At 34.4% G+C, this 21,793-nt stretch overlaps 1 protein-coding gene across 3 annotated transcripts in view; it reads right to left on the bottom strand.

Annotated features, from left to right (window-relative positions):
• The window catches only part of LOC118281827 (uncharacterized), a 170,127-nt gene that overhangs the window by 42,895 nt on the left and 105,439 nt on the right, over positions 1–21,793 (bottom strand). For all 3 annotated transcript variants that reach the window (XM_035602565.2, XM_035602574.2, XM_035602582.2), the window contains 2 exons: positions 13,183–13,438; positions 9,822–9,958 (listed from right to left, as the gene is read on the bottom strand). In XM_035602565.2, coding sequence (XP_035458458.2) covers positions 9,822–9,958; positions 13,183–13,255 — 210 coding nt within the window. In that variant the 5' untranslated portion in view covers positions 13,256–13,438. The remainder of the gene's footprint in view (positions 1–9,821; positions 9,959–13,182; positions 13,439–21,793) is intronic.

Below are 21,793 nucleotides of genomic sequence, written 5' to 3'. Positions count from 1 at the left end.
ACATCATTGGTGGCGGAACGGAGTTCGTCGGGTTTGCTAGTATTTATATAGTTTGATATTAATATATAGGTATATTATAGCCAGATATGTGACGACCTTTACACCCAAACTCTAAAAGTGAACAAAATACTAGTAATAATATGTTTAACAACAAAGGTACAAATAAAACAAATCCCTTTCCCAAAAATATAGGTATGCCAATGGCCAATAACATAGTAGAACCGGACTATACAAGTCCAAGTGTTCAATTTCATCGGCTCCTTCCACAATAGGGTCACTTTCCACCGCCAAAGCCATGCTTATTACTGAAGTATGCGGCCATTCTCGAACGAGCATTGTTGCAGCGAAAACAGTGTCATCGGTATGTATTATTTATATCTGTTTCAATTAATTTAATTGGTGTTTGTTTAGTAAGCAGGCTGATTGATTTTTTCTTAGCATTCATGAGTTCATGGCGCCATTAATATGCTGGTCGTTGTAAAAGAATGTTAGTTATTTTGTATTGAACGATTGTCGGCGATCTATTGATAAATCGTCCTCATTATAAAATGCTGCGAGAGAGGTAAGGACCTAATAAGATCTTTGAAGTGAGCGTGTTTTGATAAATTTGAAAGAAAAAATATTACCTTTTCACTATTGTTATAGCCATCAAAAGCCTGAAAATAGTATTAGGGAAACCTAAGGCACAAGACAAGCGCATTGCTTAATTAAACAAAAATCATACATACATAACCTCACGACTGTATTCCATGAGGGTATGTATGTAAAAAAATCTTGTCTGACATAATTTCTAAGACCAGGATGTACTTTAAACGTAATGCCTATTGACTAAACTGATAACTGCAGTTCTGATCGTGATCGCCGCACGCGCAGCTATTTGTAGCACAAAGGTGAGTGAGGCGAAGCTCTTACAATCTTATTTGCATTTTATGCTTTTCATAACGCCATTAAATTGTTTATTCATGTTTTACTACAGGTTTAAACTTTGCTAACTGTTACGGAGCCCGGTTATGTATTTAATGGAACCACTGAGGAAATCCGTTAAAAGTTAATTTTCATAATAATAGTCGAGCTATTAGGAAGGTGTGAGGTGTAAGGAAGGTGGCGGTTGGCGCAGTGGTTTGGTGACCGACTGCGTGCAGCGTGTCGCGGGTTCGATTTCCGCATCGGCCAAAAATGCCAACATCACCATGATGACTGGTTTTTCTGACCCATGGTTTTTCTGAGTAAAATAACCATTATTAGCCTGGAGTCAGAAAGGTGTTTTACCACTGTGCCTCGGAAAGTAGTGCCTTGGTCCTGCGCCTGACCTCTCTACGGTTGTGTCGGTCTGCAGTCCCATCGTGTTATGAGAGTGAGGGAACAGAGAGTGCACCTTTGTTTGTACATTATAAAATCTCCTGTGTAGTGGGCTAGTGTAGTTAGATCGAAATCGATTCAGAGATTTTATATAATGAATGTAGTAAATATTACAACAATTTTACAATAAATAATTATTATTTAACTAAATGCCTTTTGTCGTAATAACAATAAAAACTGCAACAAACATTAACATTCTAAGTTTGCGAATGTTTGCGAAAGTTGTCGCGAAAGTCTTCCGCTAATAGTCAGTTGTGGTTTACAACGCATAGCTCATTATACTTGAGTGATTAATTGCGTATACGATGAATGGAATGGAATAGAAAGGAAAATAACTTCTTCATTTTATGCTGTTAAACAATAGGATTTTGCTTTTGAGAGCTACACAAATGAGGGAAATTGTTTGCGATGGAGACTTCGTAGCTTAGTGATTAGTTTTTGCGATAGTTGAAACTTTATTATGATACCTAAATGCTACTGTTTCTAAAATAAAGATAAATAATAAAACAATAACAAATGAAGACAGTAAGAAACAGATAAGAGTAGTTTTGTGGTGTGAGTGCGATCGCCGGTGGCCCAATTACCCCCATCCCTACTCTTTCCAATCCCCAAATCCCCAGCAATTTTTAAACTCCTAACTCCGGTAACGCACTTGTAACTCCTCTGGTATTTTGGGTGTCTATGGGCAGCGCGGATTTCTTACTGTAAGGTGATCCATCTGCTCGTTTACCGGCTATTCTCATAAAAAAGGTTTAATACATATACAATAAACAAAAGCATAGAAGTAAAGCTCTTTTAATTTTTAAGGAATATCTTAAACGAACATCGACTAGGGAACGAAAACGTTGTTCAACCAACTAGACATTTTCTGTTCCATGTTTTATGCAAATAAACGAATTTGAATTTTGTGAAACTTAACCGCAGAAACGGTTCTCGAGTACAAGAGTACAAATAAAACGAAAGTACACACAAACCATTGAAAACTTAGAGTAACGTAGAAATAATTTGAAATATGTATGTATACATGGTCTAATACAATGGGTTTGTTTGACAGTTCATTTATTCGCGTTATATTGTTGTGATTGGTTCGTAGAGGCGTGTAATGAGACACATTTGCATCATATTGGGAGCCCAAGACGTCACTAGAGGTGATCGTTCCATTTCTAAGTCATTCGTATGGAAATTTTCAAGTGTTTCGAACCACTCTAGGAGGTGACGTGTGTGTACGAAGTACAAGTGTAGATTTTATGTGTAGGTTGTGCTAAATAGTTTTAGGGTACACCTGTCGTGTTGCGCATCTTGTACTTAGTTTTGTCACAAACATGTATTGGGTGAATTTTGTACAACTTTAATCAACAAACAGTTGTAAAATAAATGTCCTAAAAATTAAATTCTGTGTTTTGAATACACTAGCGACAATTTGAAGATATTGACTTCCATTTCAGAAGTTTATTGCGAAATACTTTCATTTAACAGCGTAATAACTGGACACCCATAATCTGCCTAGACAAGCCTTAAAAGCAAGAAATACGATATTTATAAACCCCCTTGACGTTTATAAGGCTGTAATATATCTCAATATTCGCGTCCATTTTCTAAGAGCATGACGTGGCCACGATAATAGAGATCGGCACAATATTGTCCGCGATAGTGCTGCGCTCTGCCATTGTGTGGAGTTGTGGAGCCGTCACGACAATGCATTATCCTCGAAGGCTATGCACAATGGGATTTTCGCTGCTCATGCTTAGAGGATAATGTATGGCTGATGTGGTTTATATTCTAAGTAAATGTATGTATTAGGTACTGGTATATGGGAAGGTGTGTTCAGTGTTAGATTCTTTTTTCTCGATCATGTATTGGATAATGTCAGGTTTACGTTAGGGCACAAAGCGCGGAGAACTGACGACTACTGGGGCAGAAAATCCACAAGGTGGACACACGACCTGATTAATGTCGCAAGGAGCCGCTGGATGCAAGTCGATTCCAACCGGCATATCTGGAAGTCGTTTGGGGAGACCTATTTTCAGCCATAGCCGTCTTGTAGCTGACAAGATGATGATGATGATGATGATGAAGGTTAACGCCAACTCTCTTTATAGGGTTAAGGTTTAACAATGGAATTTTCGAAGATATGTTTCTGTAGGACCACTTAGTATACAGCTCGACCAATCGCATACATGAGGTGTGGTTATAAGAACATCGATTTTAAAATTATTCAATGAAGATAGCTACTACATATGTAATATGTACCATCGTGGGTGTTCACAAACACATAAAAAAAACAATAACTATGTCACTACGTTACAAACTTTTACTACCATTTTCCCTGCACCTCTATCACGTTGCACTAAGGTAGAAATTTGCATGTACACTACAAGCATTTGATACTCATGCTTACCCAAATATTGAAGTGGGTTTTGATAGTATTATTTTAGTAGTATTCCGTAATAGTGACGTAACAGTTGCTAACAAGGTGTCGTGTGTTTGTTTTAAACTTCGATACTCTAATGGATGACTGTCGATGCTTGCTAAATAGGCCTCAACTGTATATGCTCTTTCAATTTTGTCCCAATTTGAGGTGAAAATTGCTTGCAATATGGACTTGATAAATTTTTTCTTTGGTTTTGATTTTATGAGTATTTTAGCGTTTTTATACCTATCAGGGTATTTGAGTTTTGAATTTCTGAGTTATTTGTAGTGTAAATATTAACTAGGTACCTACATTCGTTAACCGAAACTGCGGACTACCTAGCGGGTTTACCGGGGCTCCGGCTCGAAAAGCTGAAGTAGGAACGGGGTGGATTTTAGACAGTAAGAGTCTGATACTCCGTCAGACATTAGATGATTTTCCCCCCTTAAAAAAAGGTACCTAGAAATATTTAATTGGCTTTATGAATAGTAAACATTGAAATGGATTCCTTGGTTTATTATTGAGACATGTACCAATAAGTTTGGTTACTAACAGGTAATGGATATGAGTAAGAAATATAACTTCCTCTGCTTACTTTTTTATAGCAAAACAACTTTGTTGTTTTGTTTAAATATGTGTAAATATTAACATTCTTGAAATTTATTTACATAAGAAATTCTTTAGGTTTACTATACAACATAAATAGTATAATATTTATCTTACGTTAAAAAAATAGTTGTCAATCTTGTGCCTCGTTGAAATAAGTACAGTAATGTGAGTAAATATTATTGAATACTTCTACTTATTTGTTTAAATAAGAAACTTGTTTTATAGTTGCCTGTTAGTTGTTCGTTTAATTTATTTGTAAATATTTAATCAAATTATTTATTTTTATGGGAAAATAGTCGATGAAGTAGGTTTCATTTGATTTTAAAGTCATTTCGTTTAATAAACATTTTTTGTTTTATGTTTATAGGTTATGTACCATCATCGTCACCCTTATAGTCATCACATACGGTATCGGCACTGCTAAAACCCAGTCATCTCATCTCAAACCCATCATTTTTTTTTTTATTGTTAAATGGGCCGACGTTTGGCCGCTATCTCACCTGATGGTAAGTGATGATGGGGCCTACGAACAATAAATCTTATGTCGTATAATACATTTCACAACGTCAATGCTAAAAGGCTGTAAATGTACTGCCCACGCGCTGACAGCGCGGTTACAGCCTTTTTGTTTTGGTATCAAAGCAAAAAGCAATTAAGTAGAAAATAAAAAGGGGAAATAATGTCAATTATCTTACTTTTTCTATTAAATCAGTAACAATAACGCTATATATCATAGCCAAAAGCCTCGACCAACACCTGAGTAGGCTAACGTTAGATGGGTTGGTGCGGTGGCTGGGCAACTGGCTGCCGCGCAACGGGGCGGGTTCGATTCCCGCACGGAGCAACTCTTTGTGTGATCCACAAATTGTTGTTTCGGGTCTGGGTGTCATGAGTATGTGAAATTGTATGTTTGTAAACGCACCCACGACACAGGAGAAAATCCTAGTGTGGGGCAACGTTTTTAAAAATAACCAAATCTATTAAATCAGTTACGACAATGTTATATCAAATTAATTCCCATGTTGACCCAGCAACGGACACCGGTATCAACATAAACTTGGTTCTATCGACCCTGCAAGAGCTGCGGTTAACCCAGATTGCACTGAAGTGCATTGTGCAAGTTAAACTGAGTGTGGTGCCGACAAATGTGACCTATTCATAGTATTCATGCTTTGTGTTTGACTAGGTGTTTTAAGTCAAATGAGGTGTTAAGTTGGCTATGTTTAAAATAATATTAAAACTGGTGGGTAATGTTTGAGCTTTTTCATTCAAAAGTGGCTTGTATCGTTAGTCAATTGACCGAAGCTATGATATCTTTGATTCAAATGTAAAATGCTGTGGTATTTTTTTAAACTACTAAATATAATTGAAATGTATAATTTATTCATGTCAATGATTGAGAAAAACTCTACTAGTTTCAAATCACAGCGGGACTCATACATAAGCAACGTGAGCGGACGCGCGCCGTGACGCGACGTCATGCATTCGAAATTATTCCTAGTAGTTTTATGCACACGTTTTGGAAATAACACTGCCTGTATAATTTAGCTTATGAAAGTGAGTGTATGATTAGCATCACTCCTGCCTAACTTTCGAGGCCTCTGCCTTCTACGCATAACGACTATCTATTAAGTCAGTTAGAGTCTATATTAAGGTCTGACCTCTTCACACAAGTATTTTAATTACACTTAAAAAATCTTAATTATATAATTCCACTAGAATGTAGATATAGGTAAGGCACTAACCTTGCCACATATTGCCAATTCCTAAAATAAACGGACCAGTTCTTACGTAAACATGCAAAAAGGTAAAAAATAAGAAGGTTTGTAATGGTTTATGGCCTTGAGTGATATTACAAGTATTACACGTTGTCGACCGATAAAATATAAAGTTCAAGGTCTTGGTCACATCTCTCGTATTGGTGCTGATGGTAAAGAGCGTTAGGGCGAGACTATACATGCGGTGAATAGTGAGATGACTAAAAATTTTTTTGAACAGATTACCATGATAAAACAATTGGAGGAGCTCGCTTGGTGCAATATCAAATGTGGTGTTATGATTACAGTTTATTATGGATTAATTAAAAAAAGAAAAATTATAAAACTAGAAAGTCTGTTCGTTAACAATTAGGCCTCATAGTGCGTCGCGTCTCCAAAAACGAGGTATTTTATGTGTTTAGTAAGTGAGCTTTAAAAAGTTTTTGTTTGTTTCAGTGTGTCTATAACTTGGCTGATAATATCAAGTTGTGAGTGGAAAATACCGGGATATTTTAAACAACTTAAAAAAAATACTTATACTAGGTATGTCTGGTTCCAGGCGCCCACAAGTCTGTCCATACCTTAACATGAACACTCCAATTTACTTTAGAGCGTGCCATAAATTCGAATCAAGCAGTTGACAGGTGGCTACTGGATAATTACTATAATTGTTATTACAATTTGATTGCTTTACTTGTTAACTTTGTCATTAATTGAGGCGTCTATGATGATGGTGAGATAATATTTGGTTACACGAGTCATTGAAGACATTTGAATAATGATGGACGAAAAAAACTATGAAGTAATCAGGTCATTAAACTGGAAATTGCGGTTTGTGGTATCAAGTAGCCGGTTCCGAGGCGAGCTAGCGCCATGCCCACAAAAAAGTGATGACAGAACACAACTATTTATAGTATTAGAATTATAATTACTATCTAGTCTATGTAATAGTAATTTCGGACGAAAATTCAAACATGCTTAGTATTTTGTAAGCTAAGACGAAATATCTTTAACCGCTCAAAAATACACAGTCTTCTTTTTTTTAAGTAATTAATTGAGATGTTCATTGCGAATGAACTCACTGAATAGTATTAAACTTATTAGAATGCTGTTAACTTCAAACTGTTGAACCGTAAATCTCCTAATTTACAGAAAATATTATCGATCAAAAAATTTAAATTCACCGCAAACTGCAGAATCTGGATTGTGGTTTCCCACTGGATCGCGATTCGCGGCTGGAGGCAAAAAATCTCATAAAATAAAAATATATTGAAATGATAGACTGTAATCGGAGCCAAATGGTAGATGATCTGACCATTTGAGCGGCAACAGACGATTTGACCGTTCTTCAATAAAAGAAAACTATCTATCTATACTAGGATTGTGTAGTACATGAAAGAATTGAAGTTATTTTGGATGAATGAACATCATAGTAAATGTTAGCGTAGTGTATCAGAGTGTTTACGAACCAACAAATTTATCTCCACGTATACATTATTATAAAGAAGAAACAATAGCCGTGTACGATAAACAATAACTACACTACGTTTACTATGAATCAATTGAATGAATATGTAGTTAGAGTAGGTTCTGAGTAGGTAGTTCATTGAGTATCAATAAACTGTGTGGGCTCCGGCTCAAAGGGCTGGAGTAGAAACAGTGTGGTTTTTAGTCAGTAAGAGTCTGATACTCCCTCTCGCTTCGCTCAAAGCGGAAGAAGATATTGGACGATTTTCCCCACTTAAGAAAAGGCGTGAATGAAGTAAGAGTAGGTAATTAATTTAGGATTATACAGGAACTTGGAATAAGGATGATTATAATGATGATGAAGACATTAAAAACTATATTAAACTGTTTGACTTTAACAATAATTAAAACAAAATTATTACAATTAAAAAAGCTAAAAGGAATGCTAAATTAGATAACATATTATATCCTCAATCATAAGATTACAAGTACATTCCAAATCATACAACAGCCCATACGGTTGAGCACACAGGTACAAATATAGCCGAGCCAATCAAAGCAGATCATAATTCAATAATAGACACAGGAATGTAAAAACTAAATGATATTGCATTCATCTGGTTTGTAACAGTAGCCGTACTAATACTAAACGATGTTGATCATAATGTTTATTTTATTGGCGATACAATGGACATTACTGATGGACAACATTGGAAATTGGTCGTAAAAATCGTCTGCACGAATTTTGTCATCAAGAGGACGTTTGCCTCTAGTGTTGAAGGACAATATCCTTCTAATGGTTATGAGCTTTGAAAATGCATTATAACGGTCTCGCAACGGGATTTTTGCTAATGTATTTCTGAATTTTGGGTTTTGAATGAAGATGATTTTGTCGTCTTTGACGATAATGTTCTTTGTTAATAGATTCTTTATTTTTGTAGATACATTTGTTTGGGATGAATTAATTAATTTTATTTATTTACTTTATGTGCTATTTAACATCTTAATCACTATGGTTACTAATTGCAGCTGTTTGTCTAGTTTTTGACCTTTTTTTAAGTGACCGGTTTGTTTTATATATTTTTGTGGATCTCTATATTGCATAATATTTGAATTAGAATTTAATCTTTGAAATTTTCCACTGCTGACATATATGTCTTTACCTCTTTAAGCTTCGAACATTTTTATGAAACTTGATTTTTGCATACATCATTTTCAGATAATTTACTGTCGCTCAAAAGCTAACCTTGGCAAACCAAAATCCATTCGTATTCATCGTGATGGAATTTTAAACCTACTTTACGATGTGTGTCAATGATATTTGAATTAACTAAATAAACTGGGCCCATTGAATGTAAAGCGATCTCATTTGGAAAGCAAAGAACATATTTATTAAGTTATTAAAATTCTGCCACATTATAAACTTTTGATTGCAGCAATAAAAATATTATACGATCTGTTTCTATGTTTATACTTTGAGTCGGAATGCGAACTCTTAAAGCTGCATTTATGGCTACAGGCTAGGCATGTGGTGCAGGTGTAGACACACTTTTCTATTAGGAATGGTTGTTGATAATAGATTCTTTAGCTCTTAATAAATTGATTGATGGATTGTTTTGAGTTTAACTAGAAAAATGTACTAGATATCTATCTGCTAGATATATCTTTGGGTCCAGTAATGCTGCCCAATACGATGCCAATACGAAGCCGCGGAAGACTTAAACGGGTTACCGGGGCTCCAGCTCGCAGAGCAGGAAAAACGGGATAGTTTTTAGTCAGTAAGAGTCTGAACACACGCTCTCGCTTCACCCAAGGCGCGAGAAGTTATGGGATGAGTTCCCCTGTCAAGAAAGAAGAAAATGCAGATCTTGGAAAGACGTACTTTCCAAGTTCTGCTTTACACGACCACTTTACTAAAGAGTGTCTTCTGTTTATCATTATTAATTATTATCCAGTTTGATTCCAAGCTTATTAGTTAAGTGCACGTAGCACTTATAAGTAAGAAAGCGATGCAAGTGTAATGTTCTAACTGTCGTACTCAGAGACAATGAAATAATTACTTAAACTATTCCTTAGTAAAGATTTTGTTCCGAAAACTTGCTGGGTTAAGTAACCATTCGATGAGTCTGAGTGCGGCAACACTTATAGTAAGAAAGTCATCAGTGATACAATTTGTGTATGTACAAGTGTAATGTTCTAAATCTTAAGAATGAACTTACCGTGCATGCGAAGAGTGCAGCCTGCCACGTGGCCTTGTTCTCACTGAAGTAGTAGCAGCTGTGGCCCAGCCTGATGAACTGCGGCGGACACACGTACGACATCTTCGTGTTGTTCCTCTGGCCTTCCACTCCTCGACCTGGTCAGAAATATTCAGTTAATTGTTTGATTTTGATATTGGTTCATCGTTTCTTGTTGGTTTCCGTCCAATGTTGAATAAGCCCTCTCTAATAGTATGCAAGAAGCAGGTATCTTGTGTGAGGTTCGATGTAACAAAATTTTGGTAGTAAATACAGAAGACGCAAATACCTTATGGATTAATTTTATATTAACTTTCGTGAAACATACTAAATTAATTATTATGTTATTGGCTTACTCACAGTAGCAGTGCGACAATCGTCGCGTCGCGTGTCTTTTTTAATTTTGAGCCTCTAGCATGGCTTGAAACTAGTCGAGTTACTCATCAAACAGTTACATGAGTAAGGCGATAACATAATAATTAACTTTATGGATAATCAACATTGCAAAGTCACAAATCATTCGGTCTTAAGGCTGAACCATAAACAATAGAACGTTGATTTCACTTTATCTGACAGAAGCCGTTTCAAATATGGCGGCCGGCGGCGCGAGTTCGAAATTCAAATAATTTAATAAGCTAGCACTAGACTACTGCAGCTTTCTATGAAATTTAGTGTTCCATTAAATTTAGAGGGCCGTGAATAAACGAGATTGTTCATGCATGAATTATTTGTAGCTCAAACTGCAGTTTGGGTTAACTTTCATTTTGCAGTAGTTAGTTTATAAGTAGTATTTCAATTATAATATAGAAACTTGTGAAAAGCCAGAGTCGTTTGAAATAATTACGAACATACAGTAGAACATGATGTACATATTTTCTTTATTCATCAAAATCATATTGATGACGTCAAGGAATGTCCGACTTCGCATAAAAATGTAAATAATTAGCATAGAAGCTTATCTTCACCATTATTACCGGCACCATAGCGTGCAGAATTTGTGATAAGGGAAATATTATTAAATTCCTTCGATATGGCAAGTTGTACTTCCCAACAATACCTTGATAAAACTATTTTGTTGGGTTTTTCTGTACTTAATGTTACATTCAGATAGTGTGGATTTTACATCATCGTGTTTTCCTGACTTGTCTAAAGGTTTTTTTAAGGAATAGCTGGCAAACGAGCAGATTGTCACTGAATGGTAAGCGGTCAAAGCAGCCGCATGGACACCCGCGACGCAGAGGAATTACAGGTGCATTGCCGGCCTTTTAAAAAGGAGTACGCTTTTTCCTTGATGGTCGTATCGGTTCGGAAATACAGCTGACGATAAAAGGTAAGCGATACATTTAACTGAAGTGAATATTAATAATTATACTAGTTTTAGAAAGTGTAACATAACCTCATATTAGTTAATCCTTAAGGATATATATGTCTATATACTAGTTATATGTAGCTATAGGTGTAGTCTGTATACATATACGACTACTTATACTACACAACCAGAGACAAAGCTTACACGTGCCTTATTGAAACTATAAATAATATCACGGTAACTCCTTGTTTTATCACATTTATATGCCCAGTAAAGCGACTCCGAAAAATACCTCCAAGAATATTTTGTCATACTTCAAAAATAACTATAACATCTGCATATTAGGCTACTACTATTTTAGGAGCTAGTGACAACATTACAGACAGATCTTGAAATGAACAGTTGATAACAATAACAATAGAATTTGCAGACAGAAGCACATCAAACCATCCTGAACTGAAAATCCCGTCAACCAATTTTCAACTGTATCACAAAACATAAAGGTTGAAAATGCCATGAAAGAGTTTAATAATTTTGGGTAGCTTGACATGCTGTGTATGTAAATTCCATTGTTAGTGTTATCAGCAATCGGAGACAAGCTCAGTAGTCCACGACTTCCATTAGTATAAAGTGTAAAGATAGTGGGCGGATTAGACAAATACAAATACGCGAGCAAGTTCGCGGCCAAGGTCGAAAACCAGACGGAATCGGTTTTTTAGGTAATGCGACATTTGTTTTGTTTTAGAGAATTTGGTGCTGGAAAATATACCTATGGGGGTTTGTGAATGAGTGATTTGTTCTCACACAAATATGCAAATCTTTATATATATAATTCTTCTGGAAGTGTGTATGTCACTGAACTTCTCTTAAACGACTGGACCAATTTTGATGAAATTTTTTGTGTGTGTTCAAGGGGATCTGAGAATGGTTTAGATTCACAATTTTGTCCGCTGGACAATGTTTTTTTAATAAATATTTAATTTATTAGTAGTTGTTGATTTTGGAATGTTTTACATTGGATCCGACAAATTATCAAATTAAAGACGTGTAGACAGGACAACGTCTGTCGGGTCCGCTAGTATCAATAGAAAATTATAAAAGACAAAGTGTTTTATAAAAAACTAGCGCGTGTTTCACCACCTGCATTGTATAAGTGTCCGATAAACTTATGTGACAGATAGTCCATACAAATAACGTTCTTAATTCAAAGTAATCTGATACATAGCGACTATCCAGATAATGTGAAACAAGTCTTAAGACTATTATATTTTATATTACTATTATTGACGAAATAATAACCCAATAAGTGCACGTTTCTGTAGAGGGGATTTTGGTTTACGCAGTTCTCTGAAAATCCGTGTTCCCGATCCAAAGATCGGGAACTATTCTAGACATCAGCACAATCAAAGGCCTTTTATTTGCATTTACCATAGCACAATGCCCTGATATTAATAAAATGGTAAAAAATGGGAATAGACTAAAGTAAAAGAAAGAATATAATTGCCTATTCTATGAATAAAAGGCACACGAAGACCTATCGATAACTTCTATAAAGATAGTAGGTAAAAATAAATACATACAACGTAACAAAAATTACTAGATTTCAATTAAATTAGTACAATAGGCATGATTGTTGAACTCGTGCTAAAATTGCATCGGTATGCTAAAATTAATGCCTCGTTTAGACTGACTGGCATAAAGCCGGTCGGACGCCAGTAGCTAGCGCGAGCACGGAAGCTAAAGTTATTGCGGAAGCATGTGACCTAGCCACTAGCACAGATTCAGTTATCTAGACTAGAATTTATGGACTTTTTTATGAAACTTTCAGTATAAAAAATGTAATTAGTTTTTACTGTTTAATCCTGTGTAATTTGCTACTGTTCTGAATTTTAATTTTGGATTTGTTTATTTTTTTATTTTTATAAAACGTGCTTGTGTGCCTCGATAACCTATTTACCGGCTTTGTCTTTTGGCTGCAGTGTTTATGACCGATAATTAAACAGTTAATCAGATTAAGATAATATAAATACTCACATTGCGACCAAAACACGATGAACATGATAGCAGCGATCGCCGCCAACTTTCCTCTCCGTTCCATGGCTTCCATTTTGTTTATTATACCACACTAGTTCAAACACAAATCACACACAACCAACACTATACAATCACTGGCCAGTTCTCCACGAATCCATATTCCAATTACAAATTTAAAAAAGGAATCGTCGGTTAGGACATGTCGAATTCGAAATTGGATCGCGCGAATTTAATTTTCTTTTGTTTCGTTCACAACCTGCAACAAAGAAAGATTTATTTGGATTAATGTGAAATTAATACAGCATGTGTCGTTTTATGCAAGTTTTGTCATTGTATTGGATAGATAAAAATATTTTAATGAGTGTCATTGTGTCATGTAAACTTGATATCGATTTATCAGAAGTATTTCCCAATTTCGAATTATCGTTGGCGAATGAGTCAACGGGTAATTTAGAAAAGGAAAAAAATACGCACATTGCAATATGTACGGAAATTATTTCAGAAGTTAATAATACCAAACTAGATGGTAAAAAAAACACACATACAAATATATTAATTGTTTAAGTGTAACATAACTAAAGCCCCAAAAAGTATGCAATTTTTATTTTCACGACTAAACAGCTCATATTTCAACAAAAACATCGAATCAAGTTACAATCACGATCGCTTACTTTAGACTGTCAATGCAATATATTATTATGAGCACCTGGTTTAACAAATATGCTTAGTAAGCTAATTGGAGTAAGTACTAACATTCTACAGGTACGTGCTCATAGTACGACATAAAGAACATTGACCCCTTATGATAATCAATTTACTAGGAGGACACAAAAATTACGAAAAATTATATCGCTTCGTAGCGATGTGAAAGAAAGATAGGTAAACACACAAACTTACGCATTTATAATAGATAGTAAATATTTTTTTCTTATACAAATCGTACAAGCACCTTGTCGTTGTGTGAATCTGTTAATGTGAAAATGAATCGTAGAATTTGGTAAGCGTAAATCTCGAAAACAGCTGAACTGATTTCGCTAATTATGTTTTTTGTTGAATTTTTTATTTTTAGGAGAAGGTTCTTATGTAAGAAAATAAAGGCGAAACAAAGTTCAACGGGTATATCATAACGATATCAGAATCTATTATATATTTTTCACTTGACTGTAGTAGTTCGTCAAATATTTTAATAATTTTAAAAGCGACTGCCATTTTAAGATACAAATCCAGACATTGGAATGTCTACAAAGTGTCTCAAAAGATTTTTAGCTACGTAGTGAGGTTTCAAGTGACAGTTTACAATCCTAAAATGTCAACTAAGGCCTTTCAGTTGAAAAACTTTAGTACCAAAAATATCTTTGTAAAAGAAAAGATATATTTTTTAAAACAATTCTTTGATATTAACGCTCCGTCTGTCATTGTGAGAGATAAAACAATAGTGTAGACTAGACTTTTACGAAAATAAAAGTCTATTTCTGCTAAAATGGTACTCTAGGGAAATTGTGAGTTTCATTTAAAACTGGCCCTTGAGAGAACGAAGATGAAATGAAAAGAGTTTGGAAAAAAGAAAGGAAATTTAATTAGTGTTTTAGAGATCTGTTTTTCATGCAGAACTTTTTTCAAGTATTTTGTCTGTTTAAGAGCAAATATTATTTTATATTGTACTGCTTTGTAGTCTGAATTTTATTTTAGCATGATCTTAACTGACTTAAGATATTCGCTACTAAACATTTTAATAAGTTTCCTCTACTAACTTCCAGAGTCCGTAGTACAAGTACAACCAATCACAGCGCCGAACGCGCTCTCGTTTCGATCGACAAAGGTGGTTAAAGGGTTAACCCTTTAAGGTTAAAGGCGGCTAAAGGGTTAACCCTTTAAGGTTAAAGGCGGCTAAAGGGTTAAACGTAGAACAAATTCGCACTAAGGCCCCAGATGACAAGTGGTATAGGTTTTTTTTTATGGAATTAATTTATTCCATTTCAAATTAATCTTTTTTCACACAGAACGCTCTTTATAAGACTGATTCACTCGTGTCGTGCCTAAATGTGTTATAAAATAATGAGCCTGTTAATTGACCCGTTTTGATTGCGAAAATAACTCGTCGGTGTCCGTATTACGTGTTTTATAACGAAGCTCTAGATTTTTGTGTCGTGATTAAGGAAATGTTCCTGCTTATCTAATTATTTTATATGTAGGTTAGGATATTATATATAAAATTGAAACGTATTTAGTTTCATGTCTGGAAAGAGGAAGAAGAAATTGACTGTGTTAAAATGTGGGTCGTCAGAATGGGAAAATTGGGTCTATTATGGGTGGGTTTTTGGTAAAAATGACGTTAATTTTATGGGGTAAAACTCCATGTTAACTACCCAAAAATATACCACAACGCAGCTGTACAATACGGTAGTTTCCAACTAGTCAAATTCTATACTTTTCTATGAATTTTGTAGGAGATCACAACTGACGTCATAGTTTTTTGCGTCAAATAGCTTACTTACTTCTTTAAAATTAGCTAGAAAAATTAAATAAATAAATATAGGTAATCGTCAAATTAATGCACGATAGTACGATTATTTTTTTATTATATTGAAATATCAAAATAAATTATTTTTGATCTAGGAAACTACCCAATTAGGTAATGCCGAAGAAAACGTTTTACTGGACTTCAGTACGTAATGAAAACAATGACTCAAGGAATGTTGTATTAAAAACTTTTTGCAGTTATAAATTTTAAAAATTCGACTTTAGAACGGGCATTGTATGTCAATGTTATTGTGTTCAGCCCACATAACGGAGCTTACTGACCCAGTGATCTAATTCTGTAGATGTTACGCGCGTTTTAATGACTAGAACTAGATGTAGGTAATTATAGACATCCTACGTACATTCTACATGATCGTATCTTTTGCATAATACTATTGTAGTTGAGATCTGTCTCAACCTTAAGAATAGAGGTTTTATTCATGTTCAAAGACCGGTAAGATAGATTTTCTCGGTGGATCAGATTTTGGATTAAAAAAGGATCAAAAATGTTCTGTTATGTATTTTTAACGCAACAGTCTTGAGGAGTCTTTGGATGACTTTTCCTTCACAAAAAAAAAACATAACATAATTAAGCGGTGCGCGCTGTTCAAAATGAAAGATTTGAAACGAGTAATCTCTCAGTTACATTTTTTTTTATAAAAAATTTGCGTGAATTTGGATATTTACATATTTCATATTTTGATATAATTAAGTTAAGTCATTAATTAAATAAAAACTAGCTAACAGAAGCCTTCATCATACATCTATATCATAGAATATACGATATTTACATCGATTCACTAAATTGTAACCTCAATCAAACACGTCTATAATTATGAACTCGAAACCAATTAATAACATTGCCTATACACATACACTATGTAACATTATAACATATATGTATATTACATACAACATATAAATTTTAATCACCGCTCATGAACTAGCGAGTTATTATTTTAGCTTAGCTGGCTTAGTCCCGAGGCTAAATTATCATAATGTTTAGCGTTTAGCATGAAATTGCAATGCTTAGCTTTGAAGTCTCCGGCTTTAGAGTATGGTCTTGCTTTAGTTTAGAGATTAGTTTTATTATATGTATTAGGTATAAGTATTGAGGTTGACTGCTTGAGGTTTTAGGTTCGATTCCTGAGTTATTAATTAATCGATATAACAGTTTTGCGTGATCTATGTTGAAGTTGAAGCCATGAGTTCATTCCTGTGTTGAGTAAAATTCAATTCTTTTTTAATATTATTATACTTATAGACTTTCGTGGCGAACATTGACACGTGAGGTTACCGTATTCCCAATTACCCCCGTCCCTAATCTTCTCAATACCCGATTCCCCATAACCCTTGAATTCCTAACCCAAAAGGCTGGCAACGCACATATTTCTGGTCGTTGCCCAACTTATTCCCTTAAAAAAAAACTAAAAAAGGTCTGAAATTGTGTTCAATGTTTGGTAATAAACTTGGTCCTTATCGCATGGGAACTCTATCATATCTGATAGAAAGTAGCTGTTACATGGTTCATTTCTGTGTATAGTTTAATATGTGAGCATTCGTAACACCTCTGTTAATTCCATATGGAACAGGGCTATTACATAGCGTCCTTTCGTGAATTAAAAATCGTGTTATGATACTTTATAATATGTTAATATGATAACGTATTAATAACACGAAACCTTCGGAAGTAACATTTGATTTAATTAAATGAAATGAAATGTTGTTAACATTTATTAAGAATTAATCAAATGTTTAAACTAATGGTTGTTAATGAGCCGGTGATTTATTAGTTCAACTATTTGTTTTGACCTTTTTACACCTGTATATTATTAGGAAGTTAGAAAAGTAAATTGGATGGTGATTTATAGTTCTATATACAGTTGTATCTATGTTTTTATTAACATCTTTAACAGCGTGTGGAATTTGACTACTGGATTACTATAAAGGACATATTTCACTTTAAAGACACCTGTGACCGCTTCACCAACCCAACGATAAACTTGTCATTTAAATTTGAACATTAAATCTTATGCCATTATGATATATTTCGTAACGTCAATACGAAAAGGCTGTAAGCGAGCCGTCCGCGCGGTGGCGGCGCCCTAGCACAAGAGTAATGTAACTTAAAATTAGAACTAGTGTGTACAATTGGTGTAGTAGTAGTCACTACACTTTCGATCACCTCCAACATATTTAGATAAAAAAAACTGTTACTTCTTATAATATTATTAACTGAACAAGTATACAACAATAATTTACCTACCTAGTACCTAGTCCTAAATCAAAAACTGTCAATATCCAAACAATTGACTCCCTTTGTTTACCCGTTTCCCCGCCGACTAGAACTTGCGACTTTCTAAGGAAACTTCTATTGTAGGCTTTGTATTCTTGCATCTTGTGACGTATAGTCTCATTTTACTGTCAAAGTGTGCTATAAATCATTGGTACAGGGCTGTAAGATACTCTGATAGTGTTTGGTCGTGGGATAACAGTCATTTATTGAGAGAAAGTGGGTATTTTACAGTAAGATTGTTTAGAGAATGTGGAAAGTTTTCTCTGATCAATTTTGCTTTTATAAAAGGTGGTTTTATTTAGAAATAACTACTGCCAGCGACTTCACCCGCGTTCCTATGGAATAAAAAGTCCTATCACCTAAGTCAGCTCATACCCTCTCTGTACACTAAATTTCATTAAAATCCGTTCAGTAGTTTTAGCGTGATTGACGGACAAACATCCAAACAAACAAACTTTCACATTTAAAATATAAGCGCGATTCTAATGCTTTTGTTAACCATATACTAAGGAACATTTGTATAGAAATAATGTGATCTAGATCACATGAAAATTTTACAGTATATTAATATATATGAGCACCAAAAACATTATTGTCTTTAGGAGATTATAATGTAAGAAATCCTTTTCTATTTAATGGGTAGCTATTAATTATTAGGAGGGCAACCCTGGCCACAGTACGTCACCGTCCCCACAGTTCGTGACCACTGAACGTCAAGCTGCGTTGTGTGAAAGCGCGCCTTCCATGTAACACGCCATACGATTTACTAAACCTCCAATATTATGTATTTGCTTGGGAAAGTTAATTAATTGAGGTATTCTTGGTTTCTAGTATGTGTTCGAGTAAATGCAAAATTAAGCCTCCTCTTTATGTCTTATCTACACCACCAATCATATTGTAATTTTGCTTACTTTTAGTTGGGAGTACGTAAAGATTATCTTTTATGGGAAATTAAAGCGAGTAAAGCCGCGGGTAAAACCCAGTCTTCTTACTAATATTTTAAATGCGAAAGTTTGTAAGTTTATGTGTGTATTTTGTTACTAAATCATGTCAAAATGGCTGAAGGGATCAGGATCAAATTTGGAACAGGCGTAGATTATGATCTAAAATAACACATAGGATACTTTTTATCCCACGGGAACGTAGGCAAAGCTGTTGGCAGAAGCTAGTAATAAAATAAAATAACAATAAGCTAGATAAATCCTGTGAACTAGTATGTTTGCTATCAGTTACAGAATGTCTCAGGTGGATGACTTGCTGACGCAGTGGTCCTGCCGTGCATGTAATGTGATAGCCTCACCGCAGCTGTGGTGGGCTTGTATTTACGCAGCTAACGATATTTCTTTAGGGTTCCCAGGGGTTTGTAATGAGATGACGATCTTTTATTAAATAGTATCTGTCATATATGTATCTATGGTTGTTGTGAAAGTCTCTTTTCTAGGTTTCTCTAGTCGAGTTTCTTGGTTAGAATTTGCGTGTGTGATATTGTTATCAATATTATACAACTATATTATCATCAATAGCGGTACTGTACTATATTATATGCCTTCTCACATAAGAGAGCTTACAAACGAAATAATTTTACATAACAATATGAAAATGTTTTTATAAAAGCATTGGTTTTATATTATCAGTCTTAATCGTTAAGGTGAAAAGTAGTATCTACGGAACCTTTAAATTTACTCGGACTCACACTTTACTGGAGTTAAAGAAAGGATTGACTGAGGCACATTCCTGTGTTTCCTATTTTTGAAATATTGTGGTAAGTAATCGTATCCTTTTATTGTGCTCCTTAGCTAATCAATTAAAAAATTATATTGCTAGGGTGGTTTTGGTTATAAACCCTAAACTTTACTATTAACCCTTGTTATGCCGCAGAGCTTAATAAATGTCGCTTGACACAATCATAATTATTTCGTTTTAAACCCTACATTGCCTGCTTTGATGCTGGTAAGCTTACATTAACTCTTTCAAAAAATAAAAGATATCATGTCATCTATATGCTACTAAAACTTACACAAGTCACATTAAAGCCAAAGTAAATGATTTATTAGAAACTCCATACCAATTCAGTAGAGCAATCACTTATATAAATAACTCTTCTATCATCAAAGCATGGCTTACACAGACTTTATTATCCAGCTGGTTTCAGAAGTATAACACTACATTGCCTGCTTTGAAGCTGAAAGCTTACGTAAACCCTTTCAGAAAATAAAAGCCATCATGTCATATTTATCGTACTGAAACTTAAACATTTAAGCCAAAGTAAATGATTTATTAGAAACTCCATACCAATTCAGCACAGCATACACTTAATGATACAAATAACTCTTCTATCATCAAAGCAAGGCTTACACAGACTTTATGTATCTACAGCTGGTACACTTCAGAAGTATAAGTCGATCGCAATTAAAAGAATACAAAGAAAATGAACAATTTAAGTCTCCAGAAAAACGTGGTCCGAAACATAATTTCAAAGACAAATTAGACGACTTCACTTTTACAGCTATAAGGCTAATGAGCCACCCACCATTGCAAAGGTAACTTGAACTTTATTTCTTCTACTGCATTATATTTATGTCTACCATAACGTTCTTTGTAAAATCAAAGTATTAGATTGCATAAACTTTCTAACTCAAAAAAAAAAAATTATTACTTTACAGGTTCTGAAGGTTGTCAATGAAGACACCGACTTGCCCAATTTTTCTTGGAGTACGTTAAGAAAAATAATGAAACATTTAAATTTTAAATATGCCACCAAATCAAGGCAAAGTATTTTAATTGACCGACAAGACATTATTTTATGGCGCCAACGATACCTTCGACAAATTAAAGAGTATCGAAGAGAAGGAAGGTATATTTATTACCAAGATGAGACCTGGATCAACGAAGGTAATTATAATTTTCTGCTACTTTAATTTGTACTTTCTGTAGGTTTTGTGGATTAGAAATAAAAACTCTTCCGACACTTAATAATTGTATCAGGTTAATGTTTTCGAAATTCCTATAATTAGTTACCGACACTGTATTTAACGGATTACACGTGTTTCTTATAAGACTATAAATTGATGTGTGAAAATAATATAGTGAAGTAGGAATCGTATTATGTGACGAACACACTCGTGTGTCGCGAAATGCTGCTCATGAATAAGAGCTCATGAACATGAGCCTTCAGGAAAGGGCAAACGTAATCATAGGCCATATAGGCGGAGAAGAAGGATTCGTAGAAGACAGCCTATTGATTTTTGAATCTGTAGTTCTTCGCCAAAGCCGATAACATAATTAATATAATATTTTGTTGAACTGGTGAAAAGTGTAATTACAGTTACATATAATATTTTTTACGGCAACATACCCTAATTTTTTTCCCAAATCAATTTTGGTCATCGAATAGAATAAAGGGTATGTGGCAAGGAAAAACAAAACATTTAAAATGCAGGAAGTGAAAAAACTTTTTGAAGAAGGACTTAACCTTGTCACAGCAGAAAAATGGAAAAGCTGCGTGTCCCACGTCATAAAAGAAGAAGAAAAATGTACGGTCTCGACCACATAATTGACAACATTTCAGATAGATTTATTATTAATGTGACCGAAACTGATAGTGACGATTTTGTATCGGAGGATGAAGATGAATAAAAATAAATGATTTTATGGCAATGTTTTTATTTTTATATTATTATCTCTAATGCAACTACATATAGGGCAGTTTCAAAAGTTGCAACGCAAAATAAATTCCTTAATGTTTAGGTAGATACTATGTATAGAAACATGGTCAACGAAAACCTATTGGTATGT

The sequence above is a fragment of the Spodoptera frugiperda genome, chromosome 20, assembly GCF_023101765.2.
Source record: "Spodoptera frugiperda isolate SF20-4 chromosome 20, AGI-APGP_CSIRO_Sfru_2.0, whole genome shotgun sequence".
Classification (NCBI taxonomy): Eukaryota; Metazoa; Arthropoda; class Insecta; order Lepidoptera; family Noctuidae; genus Spodoptera; species Spodoptera frugiperda.
The sequence above is the reverse complement of the archived record's forward strand: the minus strand, read 5'-3'. Positions and strand labels throughout refer to the sequence as shown.